The sequence below is a fragment of the Falco rusticolus genome, chromosome 1, assembly GCF_015220075.1.
Source record: "Falco rusticolus isolate bFalRus1 chromosome 1, bFalRus1.pri, whole genome shotgun sequence".
NCBI classification, from domain to species: domain Eukaryota; kingdom Metazoa; phylum Chordata; class Aves; order Falconiformes; family Falconidae; genus Falco; species Falco rusticolus.
The window spans coordinates 72,494,576-72,520,126 of record NC_051187.1 but is presented as its reverse complement, the minus strand read 5'-3'; the positions used below and the strand labels follow the sequence as shown (position 1 = coordinate 72,520,126).

Sequence of the window (25,551 nt, the reverse complement as noted above, 5' to 3'; positions counted from 1 at the left end):
ACGTGATCTTTCCTGCAAGTCTTCTTCCAGCCTCCAACCACTTTCAGCTCAGGGGACTCCTTGAGCCTGGTATAGTTTGCCCAGTGGTGTACCTCTCTTCCAAGTACTTGCTCAGTCTTCCCTTCAACACCTGCAGAAACTGCTGCAATTATCACACCCTTTGGCAAAGAGTTTCACAGATCTAGTATTTGCTGCATGAAAAAGCATCTCCTTTTGCTCTGACAAAGGCTCCTTCAACTTTGTCTAACAGTCATTACTTCTTGCATTGCAAGAGTCAGCGAGCAGCTCACCCCCACCCACCCTCTCCACACTACCCAGGATTTTATAGACCTGAATCAAAGAGACCCCCATGGTGTTCTCTGTTTGAGCCTGAGCCTACTCAGTCAGCTGCTGGGTATCACACGTGTGTTTTGGCTGCTTGTTTCCAAGGGATTAGGGAATTTACTAAAATGTTCTTGTTGCCCAGGCTCCCTTGCACATCCTCACCACAAAACTTCACCCCACACTCACTGGCTGGACATTGAACATACTGAGTGTAAGTCATGCAAAGCTCAGTGTGGGCCAGTGGTCCCAAATATGTAATCAGCAGCCTGTGAGCACTGAATTCCCACAATTGCTCTCATCTTGGTACTCAGTGAAGTAGCAAACATTTGGCTTTACTTGGTATACTGAACTTTGGCTGTTAAAGCTAAGATCCCCTTGCTATTTAGATGCACTTACTAGCTTTTAATTATACTACCAGACATCATGTCTCCCTTCCATCACATCATTCTGCCACATTCTCAATTGGCTTATGTCTTGCTTTCAGTTAGGTCTAAGTCAGTCAGAAAGTGGACTTTTTAATGATATGAACATCACCAACATTGTGAGCGCTCATATGCTTACTGTTGTCTGCAAAAGTCTGCATGTGATGCTACTGAGATAAATAACCTAGCTGACAGGACTCATTGAGCTTTTCAGTTGCCCTCTGAAAGCCAAAAATTCAGGATGAGCTCACAGCAGACTTTATCAAAAGCTGGCTTCCTAAGGAACAACTTCTAATACTTCATGGTTTTGCTATTTTAACTCCTCTCAGTAAGTGGTCTTAATGGAAGTTCTGCCTGATCATGCAAGTCTTGTTCAGGCAACATATTTTCAATTGATTTTACATCCATTCATCAGAATAATTTGTTTTAAAAACTAATTTTATGTCTAGCCAGAACATGACCAAGTATGTTTAAACCAGGCACCCTGCATTAGCACGTGCACCATATGGCTACCTGATTTTCCTCCCATACTGGGACAGGAGGGCATTTTTAATCATTTCCAGCAGGGGCAGCTCATCATAACCACATCTGTAAAAAGCAGCTTGGATAGCTGTGCTCCTCACAGGTCTTTGTGTGCTAAGGCATCACAAGAGCTTGTAGTCCCCTGCTCACTAAAAAGACCTTCCAGGAATCTGCTCCTCTGCTGAAGCAGGGCCACCCAGCTCTCAGTCAGCGCTGGCAGCCTAAAGAGGAGCGGCTAGAGATGGAACGAATATGTAGAGACTGTGGGGACAAATGTATCAAATACCTCAGTTAACGGGCAATCAATTAAAGCTGATGCCTAGGCAAGCTCCCGCTATGTTGCAAAGTCGTAGTAGTAGTAGGGCTGAAAGTAGTAGATGCTGAGCGCACCTCCCTGCAACTTTAAAGTTAAATAGAAAATGCTGATATTATTTCTCACTCACTTACTTACTTATTTATGTCTACTATGTTTTTAAATGATCCAAAGTAAGGTTATGATGAGAATACAAGCCAAAAATAACTCCATGGCAGCACACTCAATGGGGTGACTTGGTGAGCATCACCCCTACTGGCACAGCTGTTTCAAAAACTCCCACAGTGGCAGACACAGCAGAGGATGATATTACTGCTAGAAAAGTGCAAAGAAGCAATACCCCTGCTAGTCACCATGCATAGTTTTTCCCTTTGGCCTCAGCTGATCACAATATTGCTTGTTTCCCACAGAGACTTCTCGAGGGGCAGTGCAAAATGTTCCACATAGCCCCTGAGGATCCCTGCTGAGAGGCAGCCTGCACCCAAGAAGCACTTACGTACAGCCATGTGTGGGCTTTGCACAGCCATGGCCCTGGCTCTGCAGCAGGACTGGTTCCAAGTTAATAATTACATGTTTAGCACATTACACAGGCATTCACTCCGGCTTTTTCACGGCTGTCCATTCTTCCGCTTTGTGATAGCTGCTCCTTTTCTCATTTGATTTCACACGCCACAGGAACACAGGTCCCATAGGCATCAGCGTTCCCTCCCCAGCCTCGCCTGCCCCGCAGCAGTGACCCTGTGCTTCCTGGGTTAGGACACGTATGCCGCTCGAGCAGCCTTTCTTCTGGATTCAAATTACCAAGACCAAAAATTCAGCAGGTTCAATCCTCACTCAGTCTGCTGATGTATTTGTTTGTTCCACTGACCTGCCAGGTCTTCAGCAGTCCTACCAAACCTGAGAGAAGATCCTCGGCACTCTTCAGAGCTGCCCTGACTTGTGCAAGCACAAACCAAGGGGCTGCTTTGGAGGGAGAGCGGACATGGGGGCCTAGCAAAGGATCATGAAACACTGGAGCTGGCAAGTTACCATTAAAGAATGCTGCCCACTTATGTAGAAAAACTGGGTGCCAGCCACTCACCAACCCTGTTATTCAAGTTCTGCAGCCCTGCAGCAAAGGGCTCCTAGAATTAGCTCTCCCAATCTGGTGGTGAGACACTCCAATGTCTGAAACGTGTTTGCCTTAGGGTTGTTCAATACCTGCTCCATGTGATTGAGCTAATTAAAAGTTTTTAGCAAAACAAATCCCTGTTTGTGAAGGTATAAAAGCTAAGAGGATTAGATGTTAGTTAAACTAGAAATAACGGAGAAACAAAGTTGTTGCTGTTAATTCTTAAAAATGCTACTCTAGTGCATGTGGGTGAAAGGAGTGCATAACAAATCTAATCTATGAAACAAAAGTCCCAGATGACAGTTAAATTAGGTATACTCTGTAGAAAAAAGCATCTCCCTTGCATTCATTATTGCCACATAACAGGAGAAGACTTTGTTCTACACACAGAATGCGAAACCAGCTTTAAAATTGTTTCATCTCCAGTATTATTCTTGTAAAGGAAATGTAGGTATTTTCTACTTTTCAATAGGTTTACTACCATAGCCCATGTGCTATACAGGTGCATACAAATAGTGCCAAAATCTGGCTATGGACAACAGAACTCCAAACTTTCATCAGGATTGTCTGCTTCTAAACTGACAAAGTGGCCGAGTCTGATTCCTGTCTTACTGGCCAGCTGGGAAGTCAGTGGCTTTCAGTGACTTCCCACCCAGTCCTTCCAGGAGGGTCTCAGCAATAAGGAATCAGCTTCTTTTGCATTTCCATGGGAATCAGAAGTCAACTGTTTTCTTCCCCTGATAAGGAACTGCTCTCAATAGTATCCCCAGTAAGGACAGATTAGGGAAAATGGAATTTAGATCCACAGCACATTTGTGCTGGACAAATGTTTCCTCCCTATCAAAAAACCCACTAAAAATAGGCCATTAGAGACTTCAGACTCCTGCCCCCCTGAAAACACGCTCCTGTCATGCCTGCTCAGGGATTCTTTATTCCCAGTGAAACTGTTAGGTTTGGCAGCAGCCAGCAGCCCTCGCTGTCAGCATCTGCTGCTACCTGTCATTTCACCTTGTTTCACTGCTCCTTCCCGGGCAGACATCCCGCAGATCCCCAGGTTTTATCTTGATGGCTCCATTCTCTCCTACCAGCCTCATTCTAGAACACTTGCTAATGCTGGTAGCACTAATTATACTTTTATTTGAACATAAATACTTTGCTTGGGGACATAATAAGTATATACCTGATTCTGGAGTCTCTGGAAGGAGGCTGTGGTACTGATTAGTGCCAATAAGGAAGGGGGAGACGTAAGAACGAGCTCTATAGAAGCAAATACAGTTGAATCACATCAGCGAGTGTTCTTGGGTGCTGGAAACCAATTGCACCCTTTAAGCCTGGGTGCAGCCGTTTGGTTTTGGCAGGTGAGACAGCATCCTTCTCTGGAGGCAATCTGGTCTCCGTGCCAGGGAGCGATTCCGGGCATGCCTAATTTACTAGCAGAGATGTAGCTAATGGGGAACAGAGATAGAAAACTAAACCCCTTCCTAAACAACCAAAATAAAGAAACCTTTTACATCTGCAAATATTGAGGTAGATGATCAAATAATTAGCACTGCAACAAGTTTGTACTGCCTGCAGCTAGAAGAACTGCTCTCTGTGGAAGCAGGAATGTGGTTCAGCCTGCAAAACCATGATAAGGGATCTATACCTAATATTTTCGGATGGTCTGCATATGTCACAGGTAAGTTTCCACAGAGCTGAAAGAGCATTCAGGATTAAACTCCCTGGTAAAAAACTCTCTATTCAAAGCAGCTGAGGAAGACTTGGCCATCAAGTGCCAGTGCCACATCTTTACTCCTTCTGGGAAGGTGTAAGTATGAAAGTAGAGGTGTGTAAACAACCTTCTTTTTTCTATCAAAAGTTGAGTCCGGAAACAACAATAACAAAGATTCTTTTCCCTTGCTTTTCTAAACAAAATTAAAAAATCAATTTCAGTTTGATTTTTTTTCTGTAGCACTTCTTTACAATTTCCTACAATTTCCACTGAAGGTGCTCCAAACTGAAAAATATTTTCCTTGGAATATCTATTTTTACACAGATCAGGTTGTTTTGCAAACTTGACCCATACTTACAAATAGTTTTATTTTTCAAAATCTTCACTTTTTGGAAAGTGTGCTGTTCACACAATTTTTTTTCCCCAGCTGGAATCCTGATGAGCTTGCATATTGTAAGGGAAAAAAGCACAGGTATGGATTTATACCCTGATGTTTCATCACGTGTGGGCTGATGCAGGCTGTAGGTATGAAATACGAATTTAGTATATACAGACCTTGCTGATCTAGTAGAAGGATTAAATAACACATCTCCTAGCCCTTTTACAGAAGGATGATTCAAGCAGTCCGTAGGTTCCTAGGCTGCTGCACAAGATCACAGCCTGATCACACGTGTATGATGGCATAAATAGATGAATAATAGCAACTGCATTTTCAGTCCCACCCACATTTAATCTTATTTTTTTTAATCACATAACACCTACACACAATGCTTGGCTAAGACTGACAGAGTACAAGAAAACCAATATACTGTTTTCTCTCTGTGTGTATCTCAGGAGGAAATAACAGCTGGGGTTTCTTTTTCCTTCCCCCCCCCCCCCCTTTCCTTTAAGAAACTAAACCTGAGCAAACAGCGGGCAAGTGGTGAAAGCCATTAGTTGCCATGGGATTTCAAGAGGTAAGTCCTTGCGCAAGTGCACATGAGGTTGGACTAGAGCGGGAGAGAGCTGACCTACACTAAAATAATGCTGCCTGTCTTCCCAGCCAGGCTGCGGCTGGCTCCAGCACGCGCCGTGACCTTGCCTTTTTTTGAGAACGGGAAGAGTATTGCCCTTCACTTGAATGGAGGATCAAGCCCTACCCAGAAAGTTTCATACTCTATATGTCATACGTGCATGCCAGCATTACGCAACGGGGTGAAAAATGAAAACCTGTCAGGCACAGAACTGGTGCACTCAAGGACATACTGTTACTTGTTTTGCACCTTTGCCACCCTAACAGGGATTAACAATGTGCCATTGATAGCTGCCATGATAAAGACAACCAAAACGCCTCGTTTTTTAACTTTCAGAACATGATCTAAACTTCTGAGGCAAATGGCTTGCTTGGCTCCAAGGTTTTTGTTTGTTTGTTTGTTTTTAAATTAAACTGAGAAAGCATTTACTTTTCCCAGCCTTCTCTCCCTGCTTTTCCCCTCCGTTGTCCCCCAGCTAACACAGCAACAGATTGAATTCACTTCCCAATTCCTTTATTATTTATTTTTTCAACCAAGTTGGTAGGTATTGTAAGTCGCCAACCTTTGCTTTCTGGAAATTCTTTGGTGTATTACTGCATAGCAGAGTGGTGTGACAAGGATAAAGAGATTAGAAGTAATTTCATATAACTCCTTCTGTCAAAATCTGCAGAGGGCTTTTGCTGGTAACTCTGAGGGCTGCTGAAATTCTTCATTAAAAACTTTCAATATATGGGCAGGAAATCTCTAAGCGCTAAGACACAGAGTAGCCAAAACAGAAGGAGAGAAGGAATATTAAATCAAAGTCTGAACAGAGAGAGAATACAATGGGGAAAAAACCTGCTGAAGTACAACAATAATAATGCATGTTATCTCTAAGGGGGTTAACAACAATTCAGCTTTGAAAGCCAGAAAACCACATGCTGATTTTCACCAGTTTCAAGTAATTAGGCACAACCAGTGCAGACACAGGCTCTCTTTGTCACCATTAGACAGCCAAGGTGGCTGTGAGCTGCTGCTGGATGGGCGCTGCTGAAAGCTGCTGTGGTTCACACAAAATTCAGGCTGTGTCTTCCCTGTACGTTGTACCAGCACATTGTACATTGTACAGCCTATACAGGTAAAATCTGGCCAGCAGGTGAGGAGCTTTCCCTGGTGAGGTGGTTGGGTATTACCCCTAGTTTTGTTGGTGTGGAAAAGCAGGGGTGAAGCACAGGGAGAAGGAATTAAGTATGATCTGGCCAACACAGCTGGGCCAGCCAACGCTTGCACTGCAGCCCTGACCAAATGGAGACGAAAAGAGGGCAGCTTGCCTTCTCTGTGATGGTCCCATTAAATGAACAGAAGAATAGACAGACAAGAAATGATAATGATAGTCCTGCCCTTTTTGAGAAGTTACCATCATGTGTTAAAAAGCTATCATCACGCATTGCAGGACCTCCTCAAAGCCAGTGACCTTGCAGAAGAACAGAGAAAATGAGGATGAGCATGGGGGCAGGTGCATGAAAGGGAACATGTCGCTACCATGCCGGGTTAGGAGAAGAGTTTAAGTGCTGTGTCCCATATCAGAGGAGCGCAAACTCTTCTGCTTTTTTGGGGGTCCTTTGCTCTATGAATCATCCACCCACTAGTCTTCATAAGCATGCTCACAACCTGGGCTTGCTCAGTGAAGGCTGCAGCGTGATCTGCCACATTTCAGCCCACTCAGGACAGGAGGTTTCATCCTTATCTTCAGCCATTTGCTGTGCATGAGGGAGGCTGCTCTGTCTGCTTCGTTTCTCACTCTGGATTTCAAGCTATTTGACCAGGGGCTGCCTTGCCTTCCGGCATCTCCGATAGTGCAACGGACATCTTTCATTTGTCCACTTCTGCTTTAGAACAATATGTTAAAAGAACCAAACCTTTGCTAGTTCATGCTGGCTGGGACATTTAATGCATTCAGGCTCTGATCTTGCACCTTTCAAGTCATACAGGCTGGTGGGATGGCTCCTGGGGAGGAGAAGCAGCCCTCTGCACAGCTGTGCATCAGCCCCAGCCTGTCTGAAGGCAAAGTACAAAGCAGAGAAACAGCACTGTGTGGTGGGCACCTCCGAGTCCACAGTCCCACCACCTCAGCGTCCTACCAATCTTCTGTTCCTCACCTGAAATGGTGTTACCTTCAGGTAACCATTACTTGCAATTACCATCCACCAGGAAAAGGAGAGCCAACCCCGATAGCAGCACAGCGTGGATGGCTACATTTGACTCTGGCTTTTACAAATCACTTTTATTAAACAGATCTCTAGAAGAGGTGTAATTGGTGGTCAGAGTCATGCTGGACATGTTCCCTAAGTGAGGAAATGTCTAAGGCTCGGAAACCTAGAAAGGGTAATATCCCAGTCCTCAGCATTCTCCTCACTATTTGTCTTCCTTAATGTCTTCCTTCTTTATCCTCCAGTCTTATCATGCTAAGGACACCAGCCTCATTTATCTTCTACACAGGCTGTTTTTCGAGGTGCAACAGTGCCAGTGAAAGATGCTACCCTGCAAGATACTGGTCACTTGCCCTGCTAAGCCAGGCTCACCAGGTCTCCAGCCTGCCAGCAGGGATATGTGTGTGACCACTGCACCCAGAAGCATCCTGAAACTAGCCCCTAAGCCAGCGCAATTCCGAGCATGGGTGACTTCCACCCATGAGAAGCCAGTGTTTGCCCCTACAGCTTTTACCCCACAGACATGCAGGGATGTGGATAAAACACAGAAATGGGCCACGGTGCAGAAACAACATTCTGGGACTCTCTTCCCAGCCCAAAACCTAATCAGCCACTGATGATAAGGGTGAGGGGGCTGGCATCTCCCACCTCAGCCATTTGCCTTTGGGCACGCACCCCAACACAGGCTTTCTAGTGCAGAAGGAACTGTAGCATCGTAGTGCTTTCTCTGGGTACCCTCCAACCTGACAGGCAGCACCTCTGCCCTCACCTTCATGTTTCACTAGGTGAAAGTGCCAGCCTGGGTCTGGATGGGTGACTGCAATGAGCTGCTCCCCCTGAGAAGTGCCAGAGATCCTATGAAGCCCTGATATTTGGAAGGTGGGTGCTATACATTGGATCCTGCACTGCTTTGGACCCTCACAGGAGATGATGGCCTCCTCCACTTGCCGTGCAGTGCAGAAGGTAGCCCTGCTCCAGCAAAGAATCTGGGCTCAGGCACTGATGGTGGCTGCTGTCCCCACCACTCTCCCAGAGACATCGGAGGAGATGCATTGGCGCCTGATGCACTGTGAGAAAGGGGAACTCGTAGCTAAGGCAGATAAACAGGCTTTTGGTTACTACTTTCTGTTCTAGCTCTGCACATGGATCCTGTGTATTGCTGGCCAAGTCATTTAAACCAGGCTTTGTACAGATGGTTACTGACTGCATGTTCCTTATTTTCGAGTGGGAACATTTTCTGGTCTGCAATTTGCTTGCAGAAGCAAAGAGAACTTATTGCTGCAAGTGAACTCACTGGGAAATGCACTCTGAAAATGCGGGTCTTAATCAAAACTAAGTTTTCTGGAAAACAGAGTCATAAGGCAAGCAGTGCAACTGACTCACACTGCTAGCTGAAGTGGGGGTAAAAATAAAAGGTAATTCATTCTGCCCAAAGGCAAACAAACATTTCATTTCTGGATTCTCTACCCCATTTTTATTGTTAAATTTGATCAAATTTTTAAATGAAACGTCATTCTAAAGCAAAAAAAAATGTGGCTGCATTATTTTGAAAACATGGAAATAACGAAATAACACTTCAACGTATTCGCATATGTTTATTTCTGACCACTTAAAATACCCTCCTAGCTTGACATAGATCTGTAGCTAGAGCTTGTTTACCCTAAATACATTTTTCAATGAAGACAGTCTTTAACTAATAAAGTTCATATGTGCCTTGCCCTATACTGTATAGTCAAAACTGTATGGTAAACTTCTTAATTTATATTCTGTGTCTCTATTTTCTTAGTAAATAAATACCAAATGCTTGTTGTGCAGATTATCTTATTACTGTTTGTAAGTATATAAATGCTATAGAGATGGACACCATCAAAATACCAAAGAGTAACACATTCCTCTTCAGAGCAAGGCAATGCAAGACCATGAACCATTTACATCCTGAACAGCAGGAGAAAAAACCACAACCTTTTAAAATTGCTTACTGACCACCCTGCTTTTCACATATTTATATGGCAAGTATCCTACAAAAAGACTCAACAGGTCTGAGTACCTTCAAAAAACAGGATCATATGTACCAGAAGGCAAATTAGGATTGTGCAGGCTATAAACCTGGCACTCTCTGAATTGCACACTTCATATTTTTTTCTGAGTAGGATGTATCTCCACACTGTTTCCTAAGCTTGTGCATTTGGGTTTTTTTGATGCAAACTGAAACTCAACCCCAAATTCCATCATGTGGCATCCTACTGACACATGTCACTTGGAGGAGTAGCACATGAGATTTACTGCATGGACTTCTGCTTCACAAAGTAAATGAGTAAATCACGGAGGCAGGGCAGCAGCCCAGCCCAGCATTTGCTGGCAGCAGCAGTAGAAGAGGGAAGGGGCAGAAATAGGGGGCTACTTCCAGTTTCTCCTGGGAAAGGGGGTGCTGGGAAAGCACCTAGATTCACACCTAGAAGTGCCTGGGCTCTGTCCAGGCTCTTGGGTGACCTGTCCCATCTCACCCTCCTGTCCTTGTCTGATACCAGTGCCCCAGGCTCACATCACTACCTCCCTCTGGTTACCTCTCACTCCAAGTTCCCCTGCCTGCCTAGCTCTGTTTGCAGCCCCCCATGTCAGACCCTGCTCCCAAATGTGCTGTCTCCCTGCCCAGCCCCCAGTTCTCAGTCCCTTCCATTTGAGTTACCTCCTCAAATCCCTCTTTCCATCAGCCTTCTGACTCCCCATCAGCTTTTCCAAGAAAACAGTCATCTTCCCTCTACCTCCTTGTCACTCCTCTGTCTCTTCTTTTCCTTTGTTCCTAGATTCAACTTGCTCTTCACAGCCCCAAGCCCCAGTACCTGTTTCTTTGCTTCCTTTGCCTTTAGATGCCCTATACACTGCTCTTGAACTCGGGGGCAGAGAGCCTAGCAGCATCATACCAGATGTGCAACTAAAGTCTTGCTCAGACTGGAGCACAGCAGTGTGAACAGTGGCTTCTGGGACCTGGATGTTAAAAGCTGTTTCCACAAAACACATGGAAATTGTGATTTTCAAAGGCTTATATCCTGCTTAAACCTGAGTACCCCTGCGCAGGAGCCACTTTCCTGCTAAAGGTCAAGCCACTGCCCTAGGAAGAGGTTGCAAAAATTTGAAAAAAAGCTAATTGTTTAACTTTGATTTTCAGAAATGGTAGAATGTTTTAGGTTAAGCAACTCATGGGCCTCTCTCCAGGCAAATGCAGGACAAATCACATGCCTCAGGCAGTTTGCCATGCAATGTTTCAATCCAGGGACTTTGTGGTTAAAAAAGGAGGAGGGCTTGCTGACAGAGTGGCAAAGCCCCACCACCTTCCCCCAGACACACTGTCAAATATTAACCCAGCAGTTCAGAGGCTGCACTTAGAAGCAGTGTGTCACAGAATGGAAGAAGCTTCAGGTACCAAAAAACGATTAACTGAAGAGAAAGAATTAAGTGATGAAAGATACTGAGGAAGTGGCTAACAGGAAGGAAAAAACAGATGCCTAAAGGCCAGAGAAACAGCGACACAGAGCCTGGAAGGACAGCAACCAGCTAAAATCACAAATGGTCAAGGACAAGCCAGTGAACAGTGTCACTGGAAAAGAGAGGAGTGACACAGATAAGCTGCAAAACAAGTAGGGGTATTCAGCTCCAGTAGCTCTGAAGTAGCATGGCTTGGGGATAATGAAATCCTCAGTCAAGGGAAAGGGTGGTCAGCATGTGAAGGGGAAATGGATTCTCAACAGTACAGTAAGATTGCCAAATATTAGCTGGTTTTGTTTTATATTTGGTTTGGTTTTCTCTCTGTGTATTTAAGTAACACATTTTATTAATGTTTTATTTTTGGACTCTAAGCACGGGCATAACAAATCCTAAGTCTGCTGATTAAAAAAGGATGCCTATAACCTCCAATATTACTCATTCTTTAAAGATTGAACTTGCAGGACTGCTAATCTGTTTGCTGGGGGCTTGCTTTGTCCAGCCATCCTAGATGAAGATCCTCAGTCTAGTCATCAATTACAGATGTTAATCGTATGTTTCTTCAGTATGTGGAAGAAGCACCTAGAAGCCTTTTTATTATTGCTCAACACAATTAGCTTCTATGAAAAAAAGAATTCCCTTTGTGGTTCCCACCCTGCCCTGGTAGCCATGTGAGGGACATCACAAAAGTTCTGCTACCTGCTTTCTGTGGTGAGAAAAGTAACTGCTTGCTTTGGCACTCGTACGGAGCCAAAATGCGCTATGAAACCACCCATGCACAGCTCCACCAGAGAAGGTGCCAGGAAGGAATCCTCTTGGTGGTTCTCACCCTACCCTGGTAGCCACGTGAGTGACATCACCAAAGTTCTGCTTACTTCCTTCTGTGTTTAGAAATTTAGGTGCTAATTTTTTCACTTGTACAGACTCAAATGCTCCATGGAACCCTCCAGCCCCAGCTCCACCAGAGAAGGTGCCACGAAGGCATTCTCTTGCAGATACTCACCCTGCCCTGGTAGCCATGTGAAGGACATCACAAAAGTTGGGCAATCAGTTTTCTGAACCAATACAAGGGTAAATATGTTTTCTCATGGTTCTCAGCTTTTCGCAACAATTCAGAGGCCAAAGTTTTACAAAATTATGAGCAAATGAAAATAGTCCCCTAGAAAATGCCGGACATCCTTATTGACAACAGCTGCCCTGTCTTCTTCCTTTTACATCTGCTTGTACAATGGGAATATTTGGATGTAAAGTCTCATGCACTTGGAGCAGGTACAGTCCCAGATCTCTGCAGGTTATATTGCATGCACAGTTTTTTCTGAAGTGGGCTACAACAGTTATATCTGTTTATTGATACCAAAGCTACAGGCCCTTTAGCAGTGCATTTCGAACTCCTTTTCCAAAAGCAGTGATTTGAGGCAGAAACCTGGGACTCATCACAACCAGCACCCTGGGGACTCTCCTGGCCTTACAGGGTTTCACCGCAAGCACCACTCACCCGCTCTGGCAGTGGGTGCCCACAGGGGCAAAAGTGCAGCACAAAACACAACCTGCTGGGCAGTTCCCCACCCTCCCTTGGTGATTACAAAGACCTACATAGCACCAGCAGCACTTCCCAAAGGCCCCCGCACAGGGCTGTGGTGGTGCTGAGGACAGTGTAGAAAGGGGAGCGGGGACAGGGAGCCCAGAGGCTGCTAGATGTTTGGGTTAGGTGTCCAGTTGATCAGCATCTTCCCTCATCCCTCCTCAGGGCTCTCACAGCACAACTTCCCATGCACAGCTGCCCAACCCTGCCAAAACGAAGGTGTAAGCCAAATACACAGAAAACACCCTGCGACTTGCTATAGCTCCCCGAAGATCATCCACATCAGATCCTGCCGCAAGACCTTACAACCCAGTGAGATGTTCAGCTGCTCTGGCAGACAGTAACAACAAAACAGATATCCACAGCAACCAGAACAACCCACTTGACCATACTGTTGTTAATTCATCCGTGCCATTTTCTGTGGCAAGGCAGGGATGTGAACCCAGGCTTCCTAAGTTTTATACTGGTGCTCTACCTGCAAAACCAGTCATTCATACACTTTTTGCTTCTTGCCTGACTTGTTCTACACCCTATTGCACATATACATGCAATAGTATGTGTGAACTCAGAAAAAAAACTTTATTTAATAGTGATTGACATTTGCAAGAGCTTTAAGAATGCAATGATTTTGGCATCTGTTACTTTCCAGGTAAGGATTAGCAAACCGATGAGTTAACAACCAACTGATGTTCTTTGTTTAAAATGGGCTGCATTTCAAAATGGAGGCAGCTTTCAGATTTTTTGCAGAAAGATTGTGCTTTGATTTGGAAATAGGGAAGCACAGCAAGGATTGCAACATGAGACAGATAAGATTAGACAAAGAGGAAATGTGATAGAAATGGTTTGGATCTATAGGAGGAGCAATAAAATGCTGTTCATATCACATCATTCATGTTACAGCGCTTGTTTTAGAAGACACAGAGGCAGTGCCCCCTTGTCATAGGTGAGGCAGAAGTCAAGCTCTTCCTGCATTTTGGCAGCGTGGCTGGAATCCAGGTTTGAACAATGTAGAAATGGAGTGAAAATGAAAGCCTGGCTCCTTCACTTTGCATGTCATTCAGAGCTCCTGATGTTAGGGGGGAAGGGGGTCATCCTTTCTGCTTTTCCATGGTACCAGCATCTCTGCATCCAGCTATATAGCACTCTGAACCAGACTGAGTATGCCCTGGCGCTCCACAGACCCCTTGCTCAGCAACCCCTTGCTTTGCATCCTTGCAGACATGCATCCTGCTCCAGGATCCCCGGCCACGGACCTAAACTCACTGATGGACACAGGCAGAGCAAGTGGAGAGTACAGAGGCCCCAGAAACTGGTGCCTGTGTCAGAAGGCAAAGGCGGACCGTGTAGGATGGGGAAGCAGTGAGTCAGCATTAGGCGCTGCGTGCTGACTGCTGTATTGCACCGCATGGATGGAGTCTGGCTACTGAGGAGTTTCGATCCTGTGGTTTTGGCTGAGTTTTGCTTTGAACCCAGAACTCAGAAACAAACTTGCACAACAACAACTAGCAAGCTTATCTAATCCTCTTTGCACCAGCCTCAGCTCTGGAAAGAGTTTGTTCAACCCATTTGTGGGTATTTCTAAGGCAAGACTACACACGTGGGGACAGATAGCCTTGTATCTGCCCTGTGGTAGCATGATTACAGCTCCCAAAATGCAGCAGGATCCTTTCTGATTACTTTGGAGTACAAGAAAAAAGAACATACAGTTGCCTACACATTAAAAACTAAAAGATGTGTCCAAAGATACTATAAACTTACACCCCAGCTTAAAACTCCCTTGTACAGCCTGTGTACCCACAGCATTCACGGACAACCATGGTCTTTAACTGATTTTCACTATTACCAGTATGAAGCTTTATTGCAAATCTAACCTGCTAGTCTTATGGATACATGGTATTTTTCATAAAACTAAGTTTATTACAACCGCCCATAGGTAAGTAGATCGCACTGCAGCAGTTTTGCTTTCATTTTCTTTGGAGACCCTGTATTTTTCACGCAACTTACTTATTTAGAAAAAACAGTTGTGCTTATTGGAAAACACAGAGAGGGAGAGATGTTTCATGCTAGAAGCAGGTGCATCCCTATCACCTCTTGTACATACACAGTATATTCTTTAACACCCTGTCTCCTATGGCCCTCCTCAAGAGTCAATTTCTAGTGTTTTGCAAGAGGAGAAGAAAAAAAATATGTATTTCTTATTTATTGGCAGGGAAATTATAGCACAGTAAGGGAAAATCATCCCATTGAGATCATCCCCCTAAACCAGAGACAAAGATGGTAACTAATCACTGACAGCTGACTGACAGCGCTTTGGGAATTAAAAATCCAGCATTGAGACTGATTTGTGTACCTGCTGTGCATATACAGAGAGGCCTACATCTGTTTATAAGAAGCAAAGTATTTCCCAGACAGCTGCAAAGTTAAATTTACCAAAGCCTTGATCTCTGCACCTATAGAGGTACAGAGCACTTTTACTAACTTCACTGAAGCCAGTGATCCGTGACACCAGTGTAGAAGAAAGGCTACTATTTGCACAGAGCGCAATAACATAAATACAAATAACGTACTTTTTCTTTTTCTGTTTTTTTTGAGTTTTTTTTCAAAGCTCAGCAATCTACAGGTGGAAATGCCAGGATCTGGCTCAGATTTCAGCCTCCTCCACCAAGCTACAAGCTGAGGCTGGTCGAACAGGCTCAGCCCTCTGCTGTGTTGCTTTACCAGTGGGATGGACACCACAACGGTGCCAGCAGCCCGCTGGCAGCAGCCCCACAGCCCAGGGGCTTGCAGGATCACGGCTAACACACCTCTCAAATCCCTGTTCGCGGTGCCTCTCTCTTCCGGCTAGCATAGCACCATAAAGCTGTCTCTGGGAGATGGCAGGAATCAAAACCCCACAGTTAAAGGTCCAGATAATGCTGTAGATAAAGGGAGGAAAAAAAGCCCTGGAACTGCTCTGTGAGCAAAACACCCAAGGCCACCAGTGCCTCCAGTTTAGCCATACCTAACTGCACTTAGGCCTTCTGGCAGTTCATTCCACATCCCTCAGAGCTGTAGGCTTTACATGGTGCCCCATATATCAACCAGGCAGAGAGCTGATAAACTTGCCAGAAGCAGGTAGCCATGGAATAGCCAGGAATTTGCATAGGAATTTTGACAAGAATTTTCTTACTTAGACTCCTAAGGTCAGCAAAAAGTTAAACAAAAATTGTTTGTCAGTCCGTCTTGCTGCTTACCAGGAATGTAAGCTTGCAGACTAATACCTGCAGAAAGCCAGAATTTTCAGAAGAAATAAAAATTGAACATGGGAAGACATGGTCTCTGATCTTCTCAGCACCTCAGATAAGGACTTGAGAACACCCGTGGTAAAACACAGGTCAGAGAAAAGACTTTCCAATATTAGGAAGGGCTCCAGAGGCTGCAGGCTGGCACATGACAAGGCAGACAGGAGCCAGAGCAGCCACAGATGTGCTCCGGAGTCGCTGCCAATCTCGGGCTGCGTTCCCACTGATCACGCCACAGGAGGCAGAGCACCCTCCCAGCATACCAGACACCCCTTGCCACCCCTATGGCACTTGGGAAGATTTATTCTGCACACGTACAGTCTGACCTGTGACTCACACAGGTAAGATGAGACTTGGGACTTCAGTATGTAGAAGAAACACGTAGAAGCCTTTCTATTACTGCTCAACACAATTCGCTTCTATGAAAATCATGGGGGTTTTCTTCCTTGCAGGGCAGCTGTGGCCTGTTTGGACCGTGCCCAGGTCAAAGCTTGCTCCTGGACCCTGGTGTTGTGCAGCACCACTGGGTACATCTGCAGCTACCCTGGGCCTTGGTGCTCAGGGTGAGCAGACAACCTTGTCAGCAGCATTTCGTCACCCTGTTTACTTCATAAATACTGAGTAAGACACCACACATAGCAGCAGCAATAAGCATGTTCAGATCTCCTTGATCCAACCTGAGGCACCTCCACCTTCCCATCCCTTGAAGGTGAGCACTCAGCACTGTATCAGTCAGATACAGTGGGTCTTTTCTTGCTTGCTTCATGAGGCCGAAAAGGCAAGGACAGAGTCAGCCTTCAAGAGCCACACACTGTACTGCAATCCTGAAAGTCTGAATACACCCACCCATGAAACCTATCTCTGCTTGCAGCTTTACCTGCAACGATGCTCCTGTGAGCTTCAAGCATCTTACTAGTGCTATCTTTAATATGAATACTAATGACAATGAAATATCCCTGTGAGGTCTAGCACTCACATTAGGATGTGGGCACCAGTGCACGAACTCTCTGAAATTGAAGCACCCACAGCCAACAGAAATTTTACTGCCAGAAGCATGTACATGATGTGGACATGGCCTAAAAGCATGTCATTAATGTAAGTATTTTATTAATGTGAACTGAATGTGCTCTTTTGTTTTAAAAACTTCTTGAGGACATGTCCCTGCATGCACCTTCATGTTTTGACTCTATATTCCCTCCTTGTCTTTGGTGCCTTTTTCCCCAGCTCTGGCTCTTCCTCTCTCCCCATCCTTGAAAGCTCCTGCAGTCGCACCCTGCAAGCCACCTGCCTAGCCCTAATGACCTCAGTTTCCCACTCCAGCACACACTCCAGCTTTAAAGACCTCAGTCAGCCAGTGTCTTCATACTTCCATTCCTCCAGGTCCTAAAACCTTGTTGCTTCAGCAGGAAAGCTTTCAAACCCTAATGAAGCATCTTTGTCTCAGATTTTCCCTAACTGGAATCAGACTACTCAGTGAGTTTATCTTTTCCCCCCTTTCTTCCTCCTCCTCTTTACAAGCATCCCTCATTTATCATTTCCTCCCTTCCCTTCCCAGCCCTGCAGACACCTCCCCTCCACCCAAGTCTACTACCTTCCTCCTTCAGTTTTGATTCTCCATTTTTCTCTTCTCACTGCTGCTGATTTACGCTGGTGACTCATACCGCCCTCTCATTGTGCTGTGTCCATCCCACCTATTCCCTTCCTCTGCTGCCCTGATCCTTCCCTTTACTCCTAAAAAAGACCATCTCTTTTGCATGCACTGCTCATACTCCAGGCTCTCTACTGCTGATTTTTCCCTGCACTAACCTTCAAGTAGTCCCATTCAGCACCATCCATTAGCCTTCCCCATTATGTCTCACCATTCAGCCTTTCTGTGATTTCCACTCCATCAACCCTGATGACCTCTTTTCACCATCATCTTTCTACCAAGTTCAATTGCACATTCCTCCTATACTTCAATTTCTTTTAATTTGCTTTCCCATAATATTCAGCCCAGCTGATGTCCCTCATCCATGTACCTTCTGAAAGACTGCTGAAAGCCTAGCATTCGTTCCAGCCTAGCATGGAGAAAACAGAGTCCCTGATACCCCCACTCTCAGGGGATACCCAAAATCTCTTTTCTCTCTGCAGTGATAATTGCCACTCTGTTTGCAGGCAGGGCACAGTTTTTATTTGGGCAGCCTTTCATTCAAGCTATAGCTAAGATCTGATGATGCTTTCTTATTACATGTGAAAGGCATTGCCTATTCTATCCACCCTCATAGCTAAAACACTTCTCCAGAGTCTCACCCTTCCATTAGCTCAGCATTGTTTTCTCTGCTGTCGTAACTGCAGCCTTGATTCGTTGTTTCATCCTCCAAATACTATTGCAAGGGTCATTTTCTTAGTCGGATGAGTGTGCCACTCATTTTTATGCTGCTGTTGACCAGCTCCCCATTCTCTAACAAATAAAATAAAAGTGTCCTTACACAGTGCTTGCACAGGCAGGCAGAGCCAAATGGCAAATGGGTACTTTTTGCAGCTTTTGAACACCTGCTTTATGCTTTCCATCAAGTACCTTTCTGTTTTCCCTTATAATTCCTCCCTGGGTCTACCTCCGTGGTCACAACTGCAGAGGAGCTTTGCTCATCTCTCCTAAATTCCTTCTAAAATCTCTCCCTTGCTGCTGAAATAGTGCAACAATGGCCAGGCTGCCAGTGTGCTTGCTCTGTACCCAGCTGACCCCCCATCATTTCCTTGTGCTCCACCCCACGTTTAACTCACCTCTTGCCTTTCGCTGGGTATTTCATGCATAAACCCCACAGAGGCGTGACAGTCCTTCCACTCCGCCTGTGGAGCAGAGTACACACACAGCAGCAACACCCAGGTCAGGAATCCCAGGTCTATGACAGTGCAATAATTAACAACCTTTTTAATGTTACTGAGCACTCAACTTGCTGAGGCTGAACCTACACCCTGACTTGTGGTGGAGCTTATTAAGTTTCTCTGATAAAAGACTGAAATGCAGAGGCAGTATTTCAGTTGATTTCAAAGGCAGAAGTCACGCACATCCACTGGGTACTCAAAAGGCCAAAATACGAATGCAGCCCTGAACTACATCACTTGGGGTGGTGCTTCTCCAGAGTAAATCTCCCAACAGCCTTCATGCTGGCGAATAGGACGGAGAGCACTACAGTTGTCAGTGGCTGGTTAAGCCATGCCCACTTTGGAAACAGCTGAAAGTCACTGTTGTCTTAGGATTCTTGGTTGAGGATTTTTGTGCATTCGTAGTTTCCTTCCATCTCATGCCAAACAAGCCCGTCTGTGCTGATTTAGTCTCAGCTTTATGACCTAGCTAGGTAAAAGATAACATCCAGACTATAAGTACATTTTGTGAAACACACTCTTAGAAAATATCAAAAAACTCTCTCTTCTTTTCAAATGAAATCTTGGTTGTGATCATAGCAAATGAAAGAATGGAAAGGACAAAATTTCCCTCAAATATAAGGTAGTCAGCTCTGCAGTTACTAAGAAGTTGTTTTGCTCTGTTGAGTTCACTGTGTCACCAAAATCCTACCAGCCATAGCTATACAAAGATTGCATTGTCTCAGCAAGGCTACTGAGATGTTCCTGATCTTGGCAAGAGCTAGGTGTACGCAGAAGCATTTTATTGGGGAAAAAAAATTACAACAGCAGAAAGAAATATTATTTTAGGCCTCTTAGTGGAAAGATAAAGGTTGGAGTCCTTCCTTCTGCTAAAACAGCACACAAAAATATCCTGTTCACAGGATCCATTTTACAACCTTGAAGATTGCACCTAAAATTCCCCATATGAAACAAATTTCAAAGTAACTCGACTACAATAAAAGGAAGGATTTGTGGGTTTAGGTCATTGGTAATTTGGATCTCAACTTCCTGACGAAAGAAGCAGCTACATACACCCATACACAGGCATGGAGACAGTGCCTTCACAGTTAGCCCAGCAGATCTGCTTCCTCGCTACAAAGCAAGCCTGATCTTTACGTTCATCCACTGATTTCTTATTTTCAACAGGAACAGGATCTGGCAACATATCTTCAAAAAGAGCACATATTATCCCCTATTAAATTTCTCAATAAATCAGAGCAGTATTGATTTGGGAAACCATGCATGGATGATCACAGCCAGCAGTTTGAATGAAAGACAAGATTATTGTTTCACCTGTAAGTGTCATACAACATTTGCTGGAGGTTGTCACTCTAATGGTGCTGTGGGCTCCTACGGCAAATCAACAGGTGCTTGCATACCCACCCCAGATTAACCCCTGGATTTTCTTCTCTAACTGTAGGATATTAATACATTTTGAATATGTCATTGCCAACCCAATTAATGGGACTTCAGTATACACTTAAAACCATAAAAATCTATTTCACTGGTTGTCAGAGCCAATCATAAGTCTATGATGGCAGAAGTAAGAATTGCCATCTATGTTGCTCAGATTAAATATTTTTAATCAGCTACCAAAAAAGCATAATTTCCAGCTTTTTACACAAGCAGTCTTAATTTTCACAGGGGAAACCAGCTGACGGTGGAAAAAACGTATCCTAACAAGCAAAAGCAAACACTTCTGCCTTCTGCCAGATGCTCTCACAGCTTTTGCAGAAGAGGCTGTAGCATTTCACATAGTAGCAAAGGAGTGAGGTGGCTCTGGTGTGGGGAGAAAGCCAAGACCCCAAAACATGGGCAGCCCCAGCAGTAGACCCTGCTGCTGGGGAGAGCCCTGCTGAAGGCAGCCAGGCGCAGGCTGTGCAAGGTCAAAGTTTCAGACCAAACTGCCATTGAACTAAGTATTCCTTGAAGGCTCTGCCACCTCCACTGCTTATATTAAATACTTTTATTCCAAAGTTTTCAACGGGGTTTTTGGGGTTTTTTTTTTAATCTGGTGTATTGAAGGCAGCACATTCCTTTACTTTCTGAAACTTCAAACAAAAATTTTGCTTCACAGGCCGCCACAGGAACACACAGAAATGATTAGCAACTGTATTTACACACCAGACAACCTTTAAATGTTTCCCTAACAACACCCAGAGCCCAGAGCCTGAGTCCCAGAGCAGGTCAGCACCCGAAAGCAGGAGGGCAGCTGGGGTCTGCCTGGGCAGGGAGGTGAGGTGGGAGCACCTGCCCCCAGCTCCCGGCGGGATGCACGCCATTAAAACAAGCCAGGAGAAGAACCTTTCCCAGGGTGGGAATATGCAGGGGGAGGCGTGGGGAGAGAGCAAACGTGCGAGAAAAGCGTCTGCCTCCCCGTTTATCTCCCAGATAGCAGTTCGTTAGCCTTCAGCACTCGTGCTACGAGTCTGCCGGACACCAGTCAGCGGCGCATCCCCGGCATTATCTCTGCTTCCCCTCCGGAGCCAACGCCGCCTTCCCGTTTTCCAGCTGGATACCAGGCTCCGCTTGACGCCGCGGGCGCGCTCCCGCCCCCCGCCCGGCACCTGCGGCGCGGCCCCGCTGGCAGCCGGCCCGGCCCCGCTTGCGACACCGCCCCGCTCCCTCCCGCATCGGGTGAACCCGGCTCGGCGGGCAAAGAGTAATTGCAGGCTTGTCCAAATTATCATTTGCAAAGTTTAGGAGGCGCGGAAAGGCACCCGTGCTCAGTTTGTGCTAGCCTCGGGCGGCTCATTTCAGCCCGGTGTTACACTCCTGCCCTTCGCCAGCTCGGCCCGGTTGAGCTGATAAAATTTAGGAGGGATTTTGAGATCTGTTAGGTCCCAGCCCATCTTTAACTAGTATAATACTTTGGCTTTAGCTCAAAGTCTTATTTTAAATTCCTAAGAAGAAATGAACTGTGCAGCTTTCCCTCTTAAAAAAAAAAAAAAAAAAAAAAAAAAGGTCAGCTATGTGTTTTAAAATTAATACGCGGTCCCTGGTATTTCTCATCCAATCACACATACCTGAGTGAAGGAGATGCTTGACCTCCCGATCGATACGTCTTTTAAAGGCCGTCAGAAACTTTTCCCAGATAAGATCCCAGCCTTATGCTAATGTCTATAACAGACTGGCAGACAGCAGCCATTGTCAGAGCCCTCTTGTCACCTCCCTGTCACCGGTGCCACCCCTCCGCGTTCTGCGCGAACTACACTATTTAAAACGTTGAAAAAGAAGAAACAGCCACACAAACGAAATGCTCTTCCAGTGTACTCCAAAGACATTAGGCACGTCACGCTGTAGTTCTTCTTTGACATGGAGAAACACAGGTCTTTTACCTTAAAACTCTACGCTCTACAGATTGCTTCTCGCTCTGTCCTTATTTAATACCTGCTTCTACCTCTCATCTGTCACCTTTCCTCAGAACCACCAGAAATCTGTCACTTGGAAAGAGTCACCAAAACTTCTCTGAGAATCTCTGCAGTCCTCTCCATTCGCCTTTTCCCCCCAGCAATATTTTTAAATGTATTTGCTGAGTGAACATCTGTCCCTTTACATGGCCACCCCGAGCCCAGCAGTGTAAACCCTCAGGCACGAACAGAGGAAGAGCAGAGCAGACCGAAGAGCAGCGGGACCTACCTGGAGCCCACCTCAGCGCCCAGCACCATTCACAGCACCAGCAGCGTTTCGGGGCAGGAACCTAATGCATTTTCCTTTCTACCACGCTGCTCAATGAGAGTTGAGCAACTCCTCACACCGCTGCTTGGAGCAACAGCTCTCCCAACCTTAACCCCCTCTCTTGGCTCTTTGCTTTTTTTTTTTGCTTTTTTTTTTTTTTTAAACAGAGTTTTTGAGCACTAAAACTTGCAATTAGTACCAGCTAAGCCAAAGCCCCTGCTCGCCCCTGCCCTAAGCCGCACATTCCAGGGCGCTGAGCAGGGCGCTGAGCTCCTCGCCGGCACCGCTCAGCTCTTCCACTCCCAGCCCCGACTTCTGCCTACAGACCCGATAAGGCTGCAGGCGCTCAGGAGCACGCACTGAAACTCGGACAGGGGAAAAATCGGTCTCTCATCCCCAGCCTGGGTGGTTTTTTTTAACACACACCCCCTCCTCCTCCTCCTCCCTTTCTCTCCGCACGCACAGTAGCAAGGTTGTCTCTTGACTACTCCCTGCCTTAAACTCACCAAACCAGATTTTTACTCCCAATACCTTCCCGTAAATCTGAACTGAAATTTTACCCTGCTCGCTAAGCTTGCCTGGCTGAGGGCCAGTACAGCATTCCTGTTGTTTTAAGAGGGCAGATTAAGAGAGAGAGAGAGAGAAAGAGGAAGAAAAGAGAGAGGGAAACCTGGAGAGATACAAGGGCTGCAAGGAAGTAAACTTTTAGGGCAGCTTTACTTAAAACGCTGTGGGAAGGGGTGATTCCCTTTTATCTTTAAAGAGCTAAACCGGTGATTCTTTTTGGCTGTGTCAGTCATGAGAAAACACCCTCCTTGGCCACGGCATCCTTCAGGTGGATGGAGATTTGAAAAGAAAATCAGCCTTTGGTACTCACCTGACGGACAGCATCGGCGGCGTCAGCGCAGCGGGGAGAGGAGCCCGCACTTCTGCCTGACCCGCTCACCCCGCCGCAGCGGTACCGCGGGTTAAAGAAGTGCCACATTTTACCCTTTTCTGACCTAAAGTTACATGTGGTTTCTAGAAAAGGAACAAAAGAGAAACCAGTTTATATTAAAAATAAAAAAACACAACCAAAACCAAAAAGCAAAACCAAACACAACCACACAACAACAAAACAGCCAAGCCTTCTTTTAACCTCCGGGTGATCCCTCTGACCGTTGTCTGGAAGGCTTAAAGAAACAATGAAGCAACATTGTAAACTTTCTCACTCCCTTTTACATTACCTGTCTGTGCCTGGCTATGGGCTTTGATGTATTGAAACAAAGCACAAGACCTGTTTATAGTAAATGAAACCAACCAACAGAGAGATCTAATTCAGACTTGTGACTAAACAAACTGGAACAGGAAGCACACACCAGCAGATATTTTTTTTAAAGTAGTAATTCCTGCTTGCATTGTCATGCAACAGAGAGGAAAAAAAAACCAAAAACACACCAACCAGAAACAACAAAAAAAGGGGGAAAAAAAAGCTTTCAGCTTCTCCCTTCAGTCACTTTTGTTCAAATGCAGGTGTTTTTTTGTTCGGTTTTTGTTTTTTTTTTTTTTTCTGTAAAGCTTAATGCAGGCAATGTTTCACTGCATATATGCAAATACTCAACAGAACACTTACCACCAGTAGTGATCTAAAGATCTTATTCATCATTTTGTTTCCCTGTGCAGGACGTTTCTGCAACTGCTTAGTTCACCCCTTCAATTAACATCTGTAATTGATGACTACACTGAGGATCTTCATCTAGGATGGCTGGACCATCAACAAACCACCAACAAACAGTAGATTAGCAGTCCTGCAAGTTCAATCTTTAAAGAATGAGTAATATTGGAGGTTAAAGCTAGTGACAGCAATTCATTCTTCATAATTCTTCCTAATTTGTAAAATATTTTTCTTTTTAAATTCTTTATTAATTCTTAGGAATTCTTAATTAAGAATTCTTCTTAATTCTTATTTTTTAAAAGAAATGTTCAGAGTTGAGTACATACTATGCTGCTTTGTTACTGTTAAATTAGCTATGCCTTTTGAAAGCAGTTTGTCTTTCTAAACATGTATTTGTCTAATTGTACTCATTTTCCAGTAGAGAGAAATCCCGCAGGTTTTACCTAAGCAAATCTACCTTGACTCCCTAAAAGAGTTTTGCTTCAGGCAGAAACCAATGAATCAAACTGCTATTGGGATAACATGCAAAGCCACACAGACAAATGTTGCAAAGTTCAAGTTAGCAGTGTGTTTTCTTCAAACTATCGTAATTCAAAAGTTGATAAAAGGATATGAGTCCAGTTTTAGCAAATGCATCAAACATAAAAAATCTTTCAGAACTTAGCAGTATCAATGAGCAAATAATCATGGGGAAAATTGTCATCCAATACTTGAATTAAAATGAGAATTCAGCACTAGCTGTGAACATTTTATGCAGTTAAAGTCTTTAAGGAAAAATAGTCCAGGAAAGCAAATAATGAGGGTCTTAGTGGTACAAAAACCTCTGAAGTATTCTAGCATCATCTTCCTTAAAATCATGGCCCATTTGTTCAAAGTGAGGTTTTTCCATAGTGTCTTCATCCAGTAAGTTTGCCAATAAAGTCCCCAGGAAATCCATCTCACATAGAGAGAGCTTATGCTCCATTTGCTCTGTTTAGAGGAGCAAAGTCGGCATTACTGGCAGAAGTACTTCCTCGCCAGCATGTACCAATTACTTCTTCTAAATGTGAGTCCCTGTAATACAACGAATAGTATAGAAAATGGAAAGGCATATGAATGTACTGGCCTGCATGCCCAGGACACAGCTATATTACCAAAAGCTGTGGTTGCACCAGTGTGGTAAAGCCAATTATTTTAAGATACGCTGCTGGAAGTGTAGCTCTGCCTGTTTTACTGACTCTTCACGTGTACGTGTGGGTCTCCCCTCTGACCCTGAAAAACAAAAAATTCCTCATACTGTAACAGCTGCATCAGTTATCCTACCACAAGACATCCTTGTCAGTGCAGGTCAGACAGGATTCTACATCCTCTCTGAAAGCCAGTTCATGTCTTTCTGGTGGAGGATT

General features: G+C 44.9%; 1 protein-coding gene and 1 long non-coding RNA gene across 6 annotated transcripts in view; one reads left to right on the top strand and one right to left on the bottom strand.

The window, feature by feature from the left end:
• RBM47 (RNA binding motif protein 47) overlaps window positions 1-23,845 on the bottom strand; it is an 82,076-nt gene extending 58,231 nt beyond the window's left edge. For 2 of the 5 annotated variants that reach the window (XM_037384333.1, XM_037384342.1), the window contains exon 1: window positions 22,474-22,947. In XM_037384333.1, the coding sequence (XP_037240230.1) occupies window positions 22,474-22,502 (29 nt within the window). In that variant the 5' untranslated portion in view covers window positions 22,503-22,947. Of the gene's footprint in view, window positions 1-21,860; window positions 22,166-22,473; window positions 22,951-23,389; window positions 23,533-23,738 lie in introns of those variants that run through there. The other 3 variants (XM_037384349.1, XM_037384409.1, XM_037384391.1) reach the window with 3 other exon arrangements.
• On the top strand, window positions 9,141-20,836 carry LOC119146557. The gene is made up of 3 exons (XR_005103780.1): window positions 9,141-11,022; window positions 12,009-12,156; window positions 13,886-20,836. It is a non-coding gene; the product is annotated as an uncharacterized LOC119146557 (long non-coding RNA).
• Window positions 23,846-25,551: the final 1,706 nt, after the last annotated feature.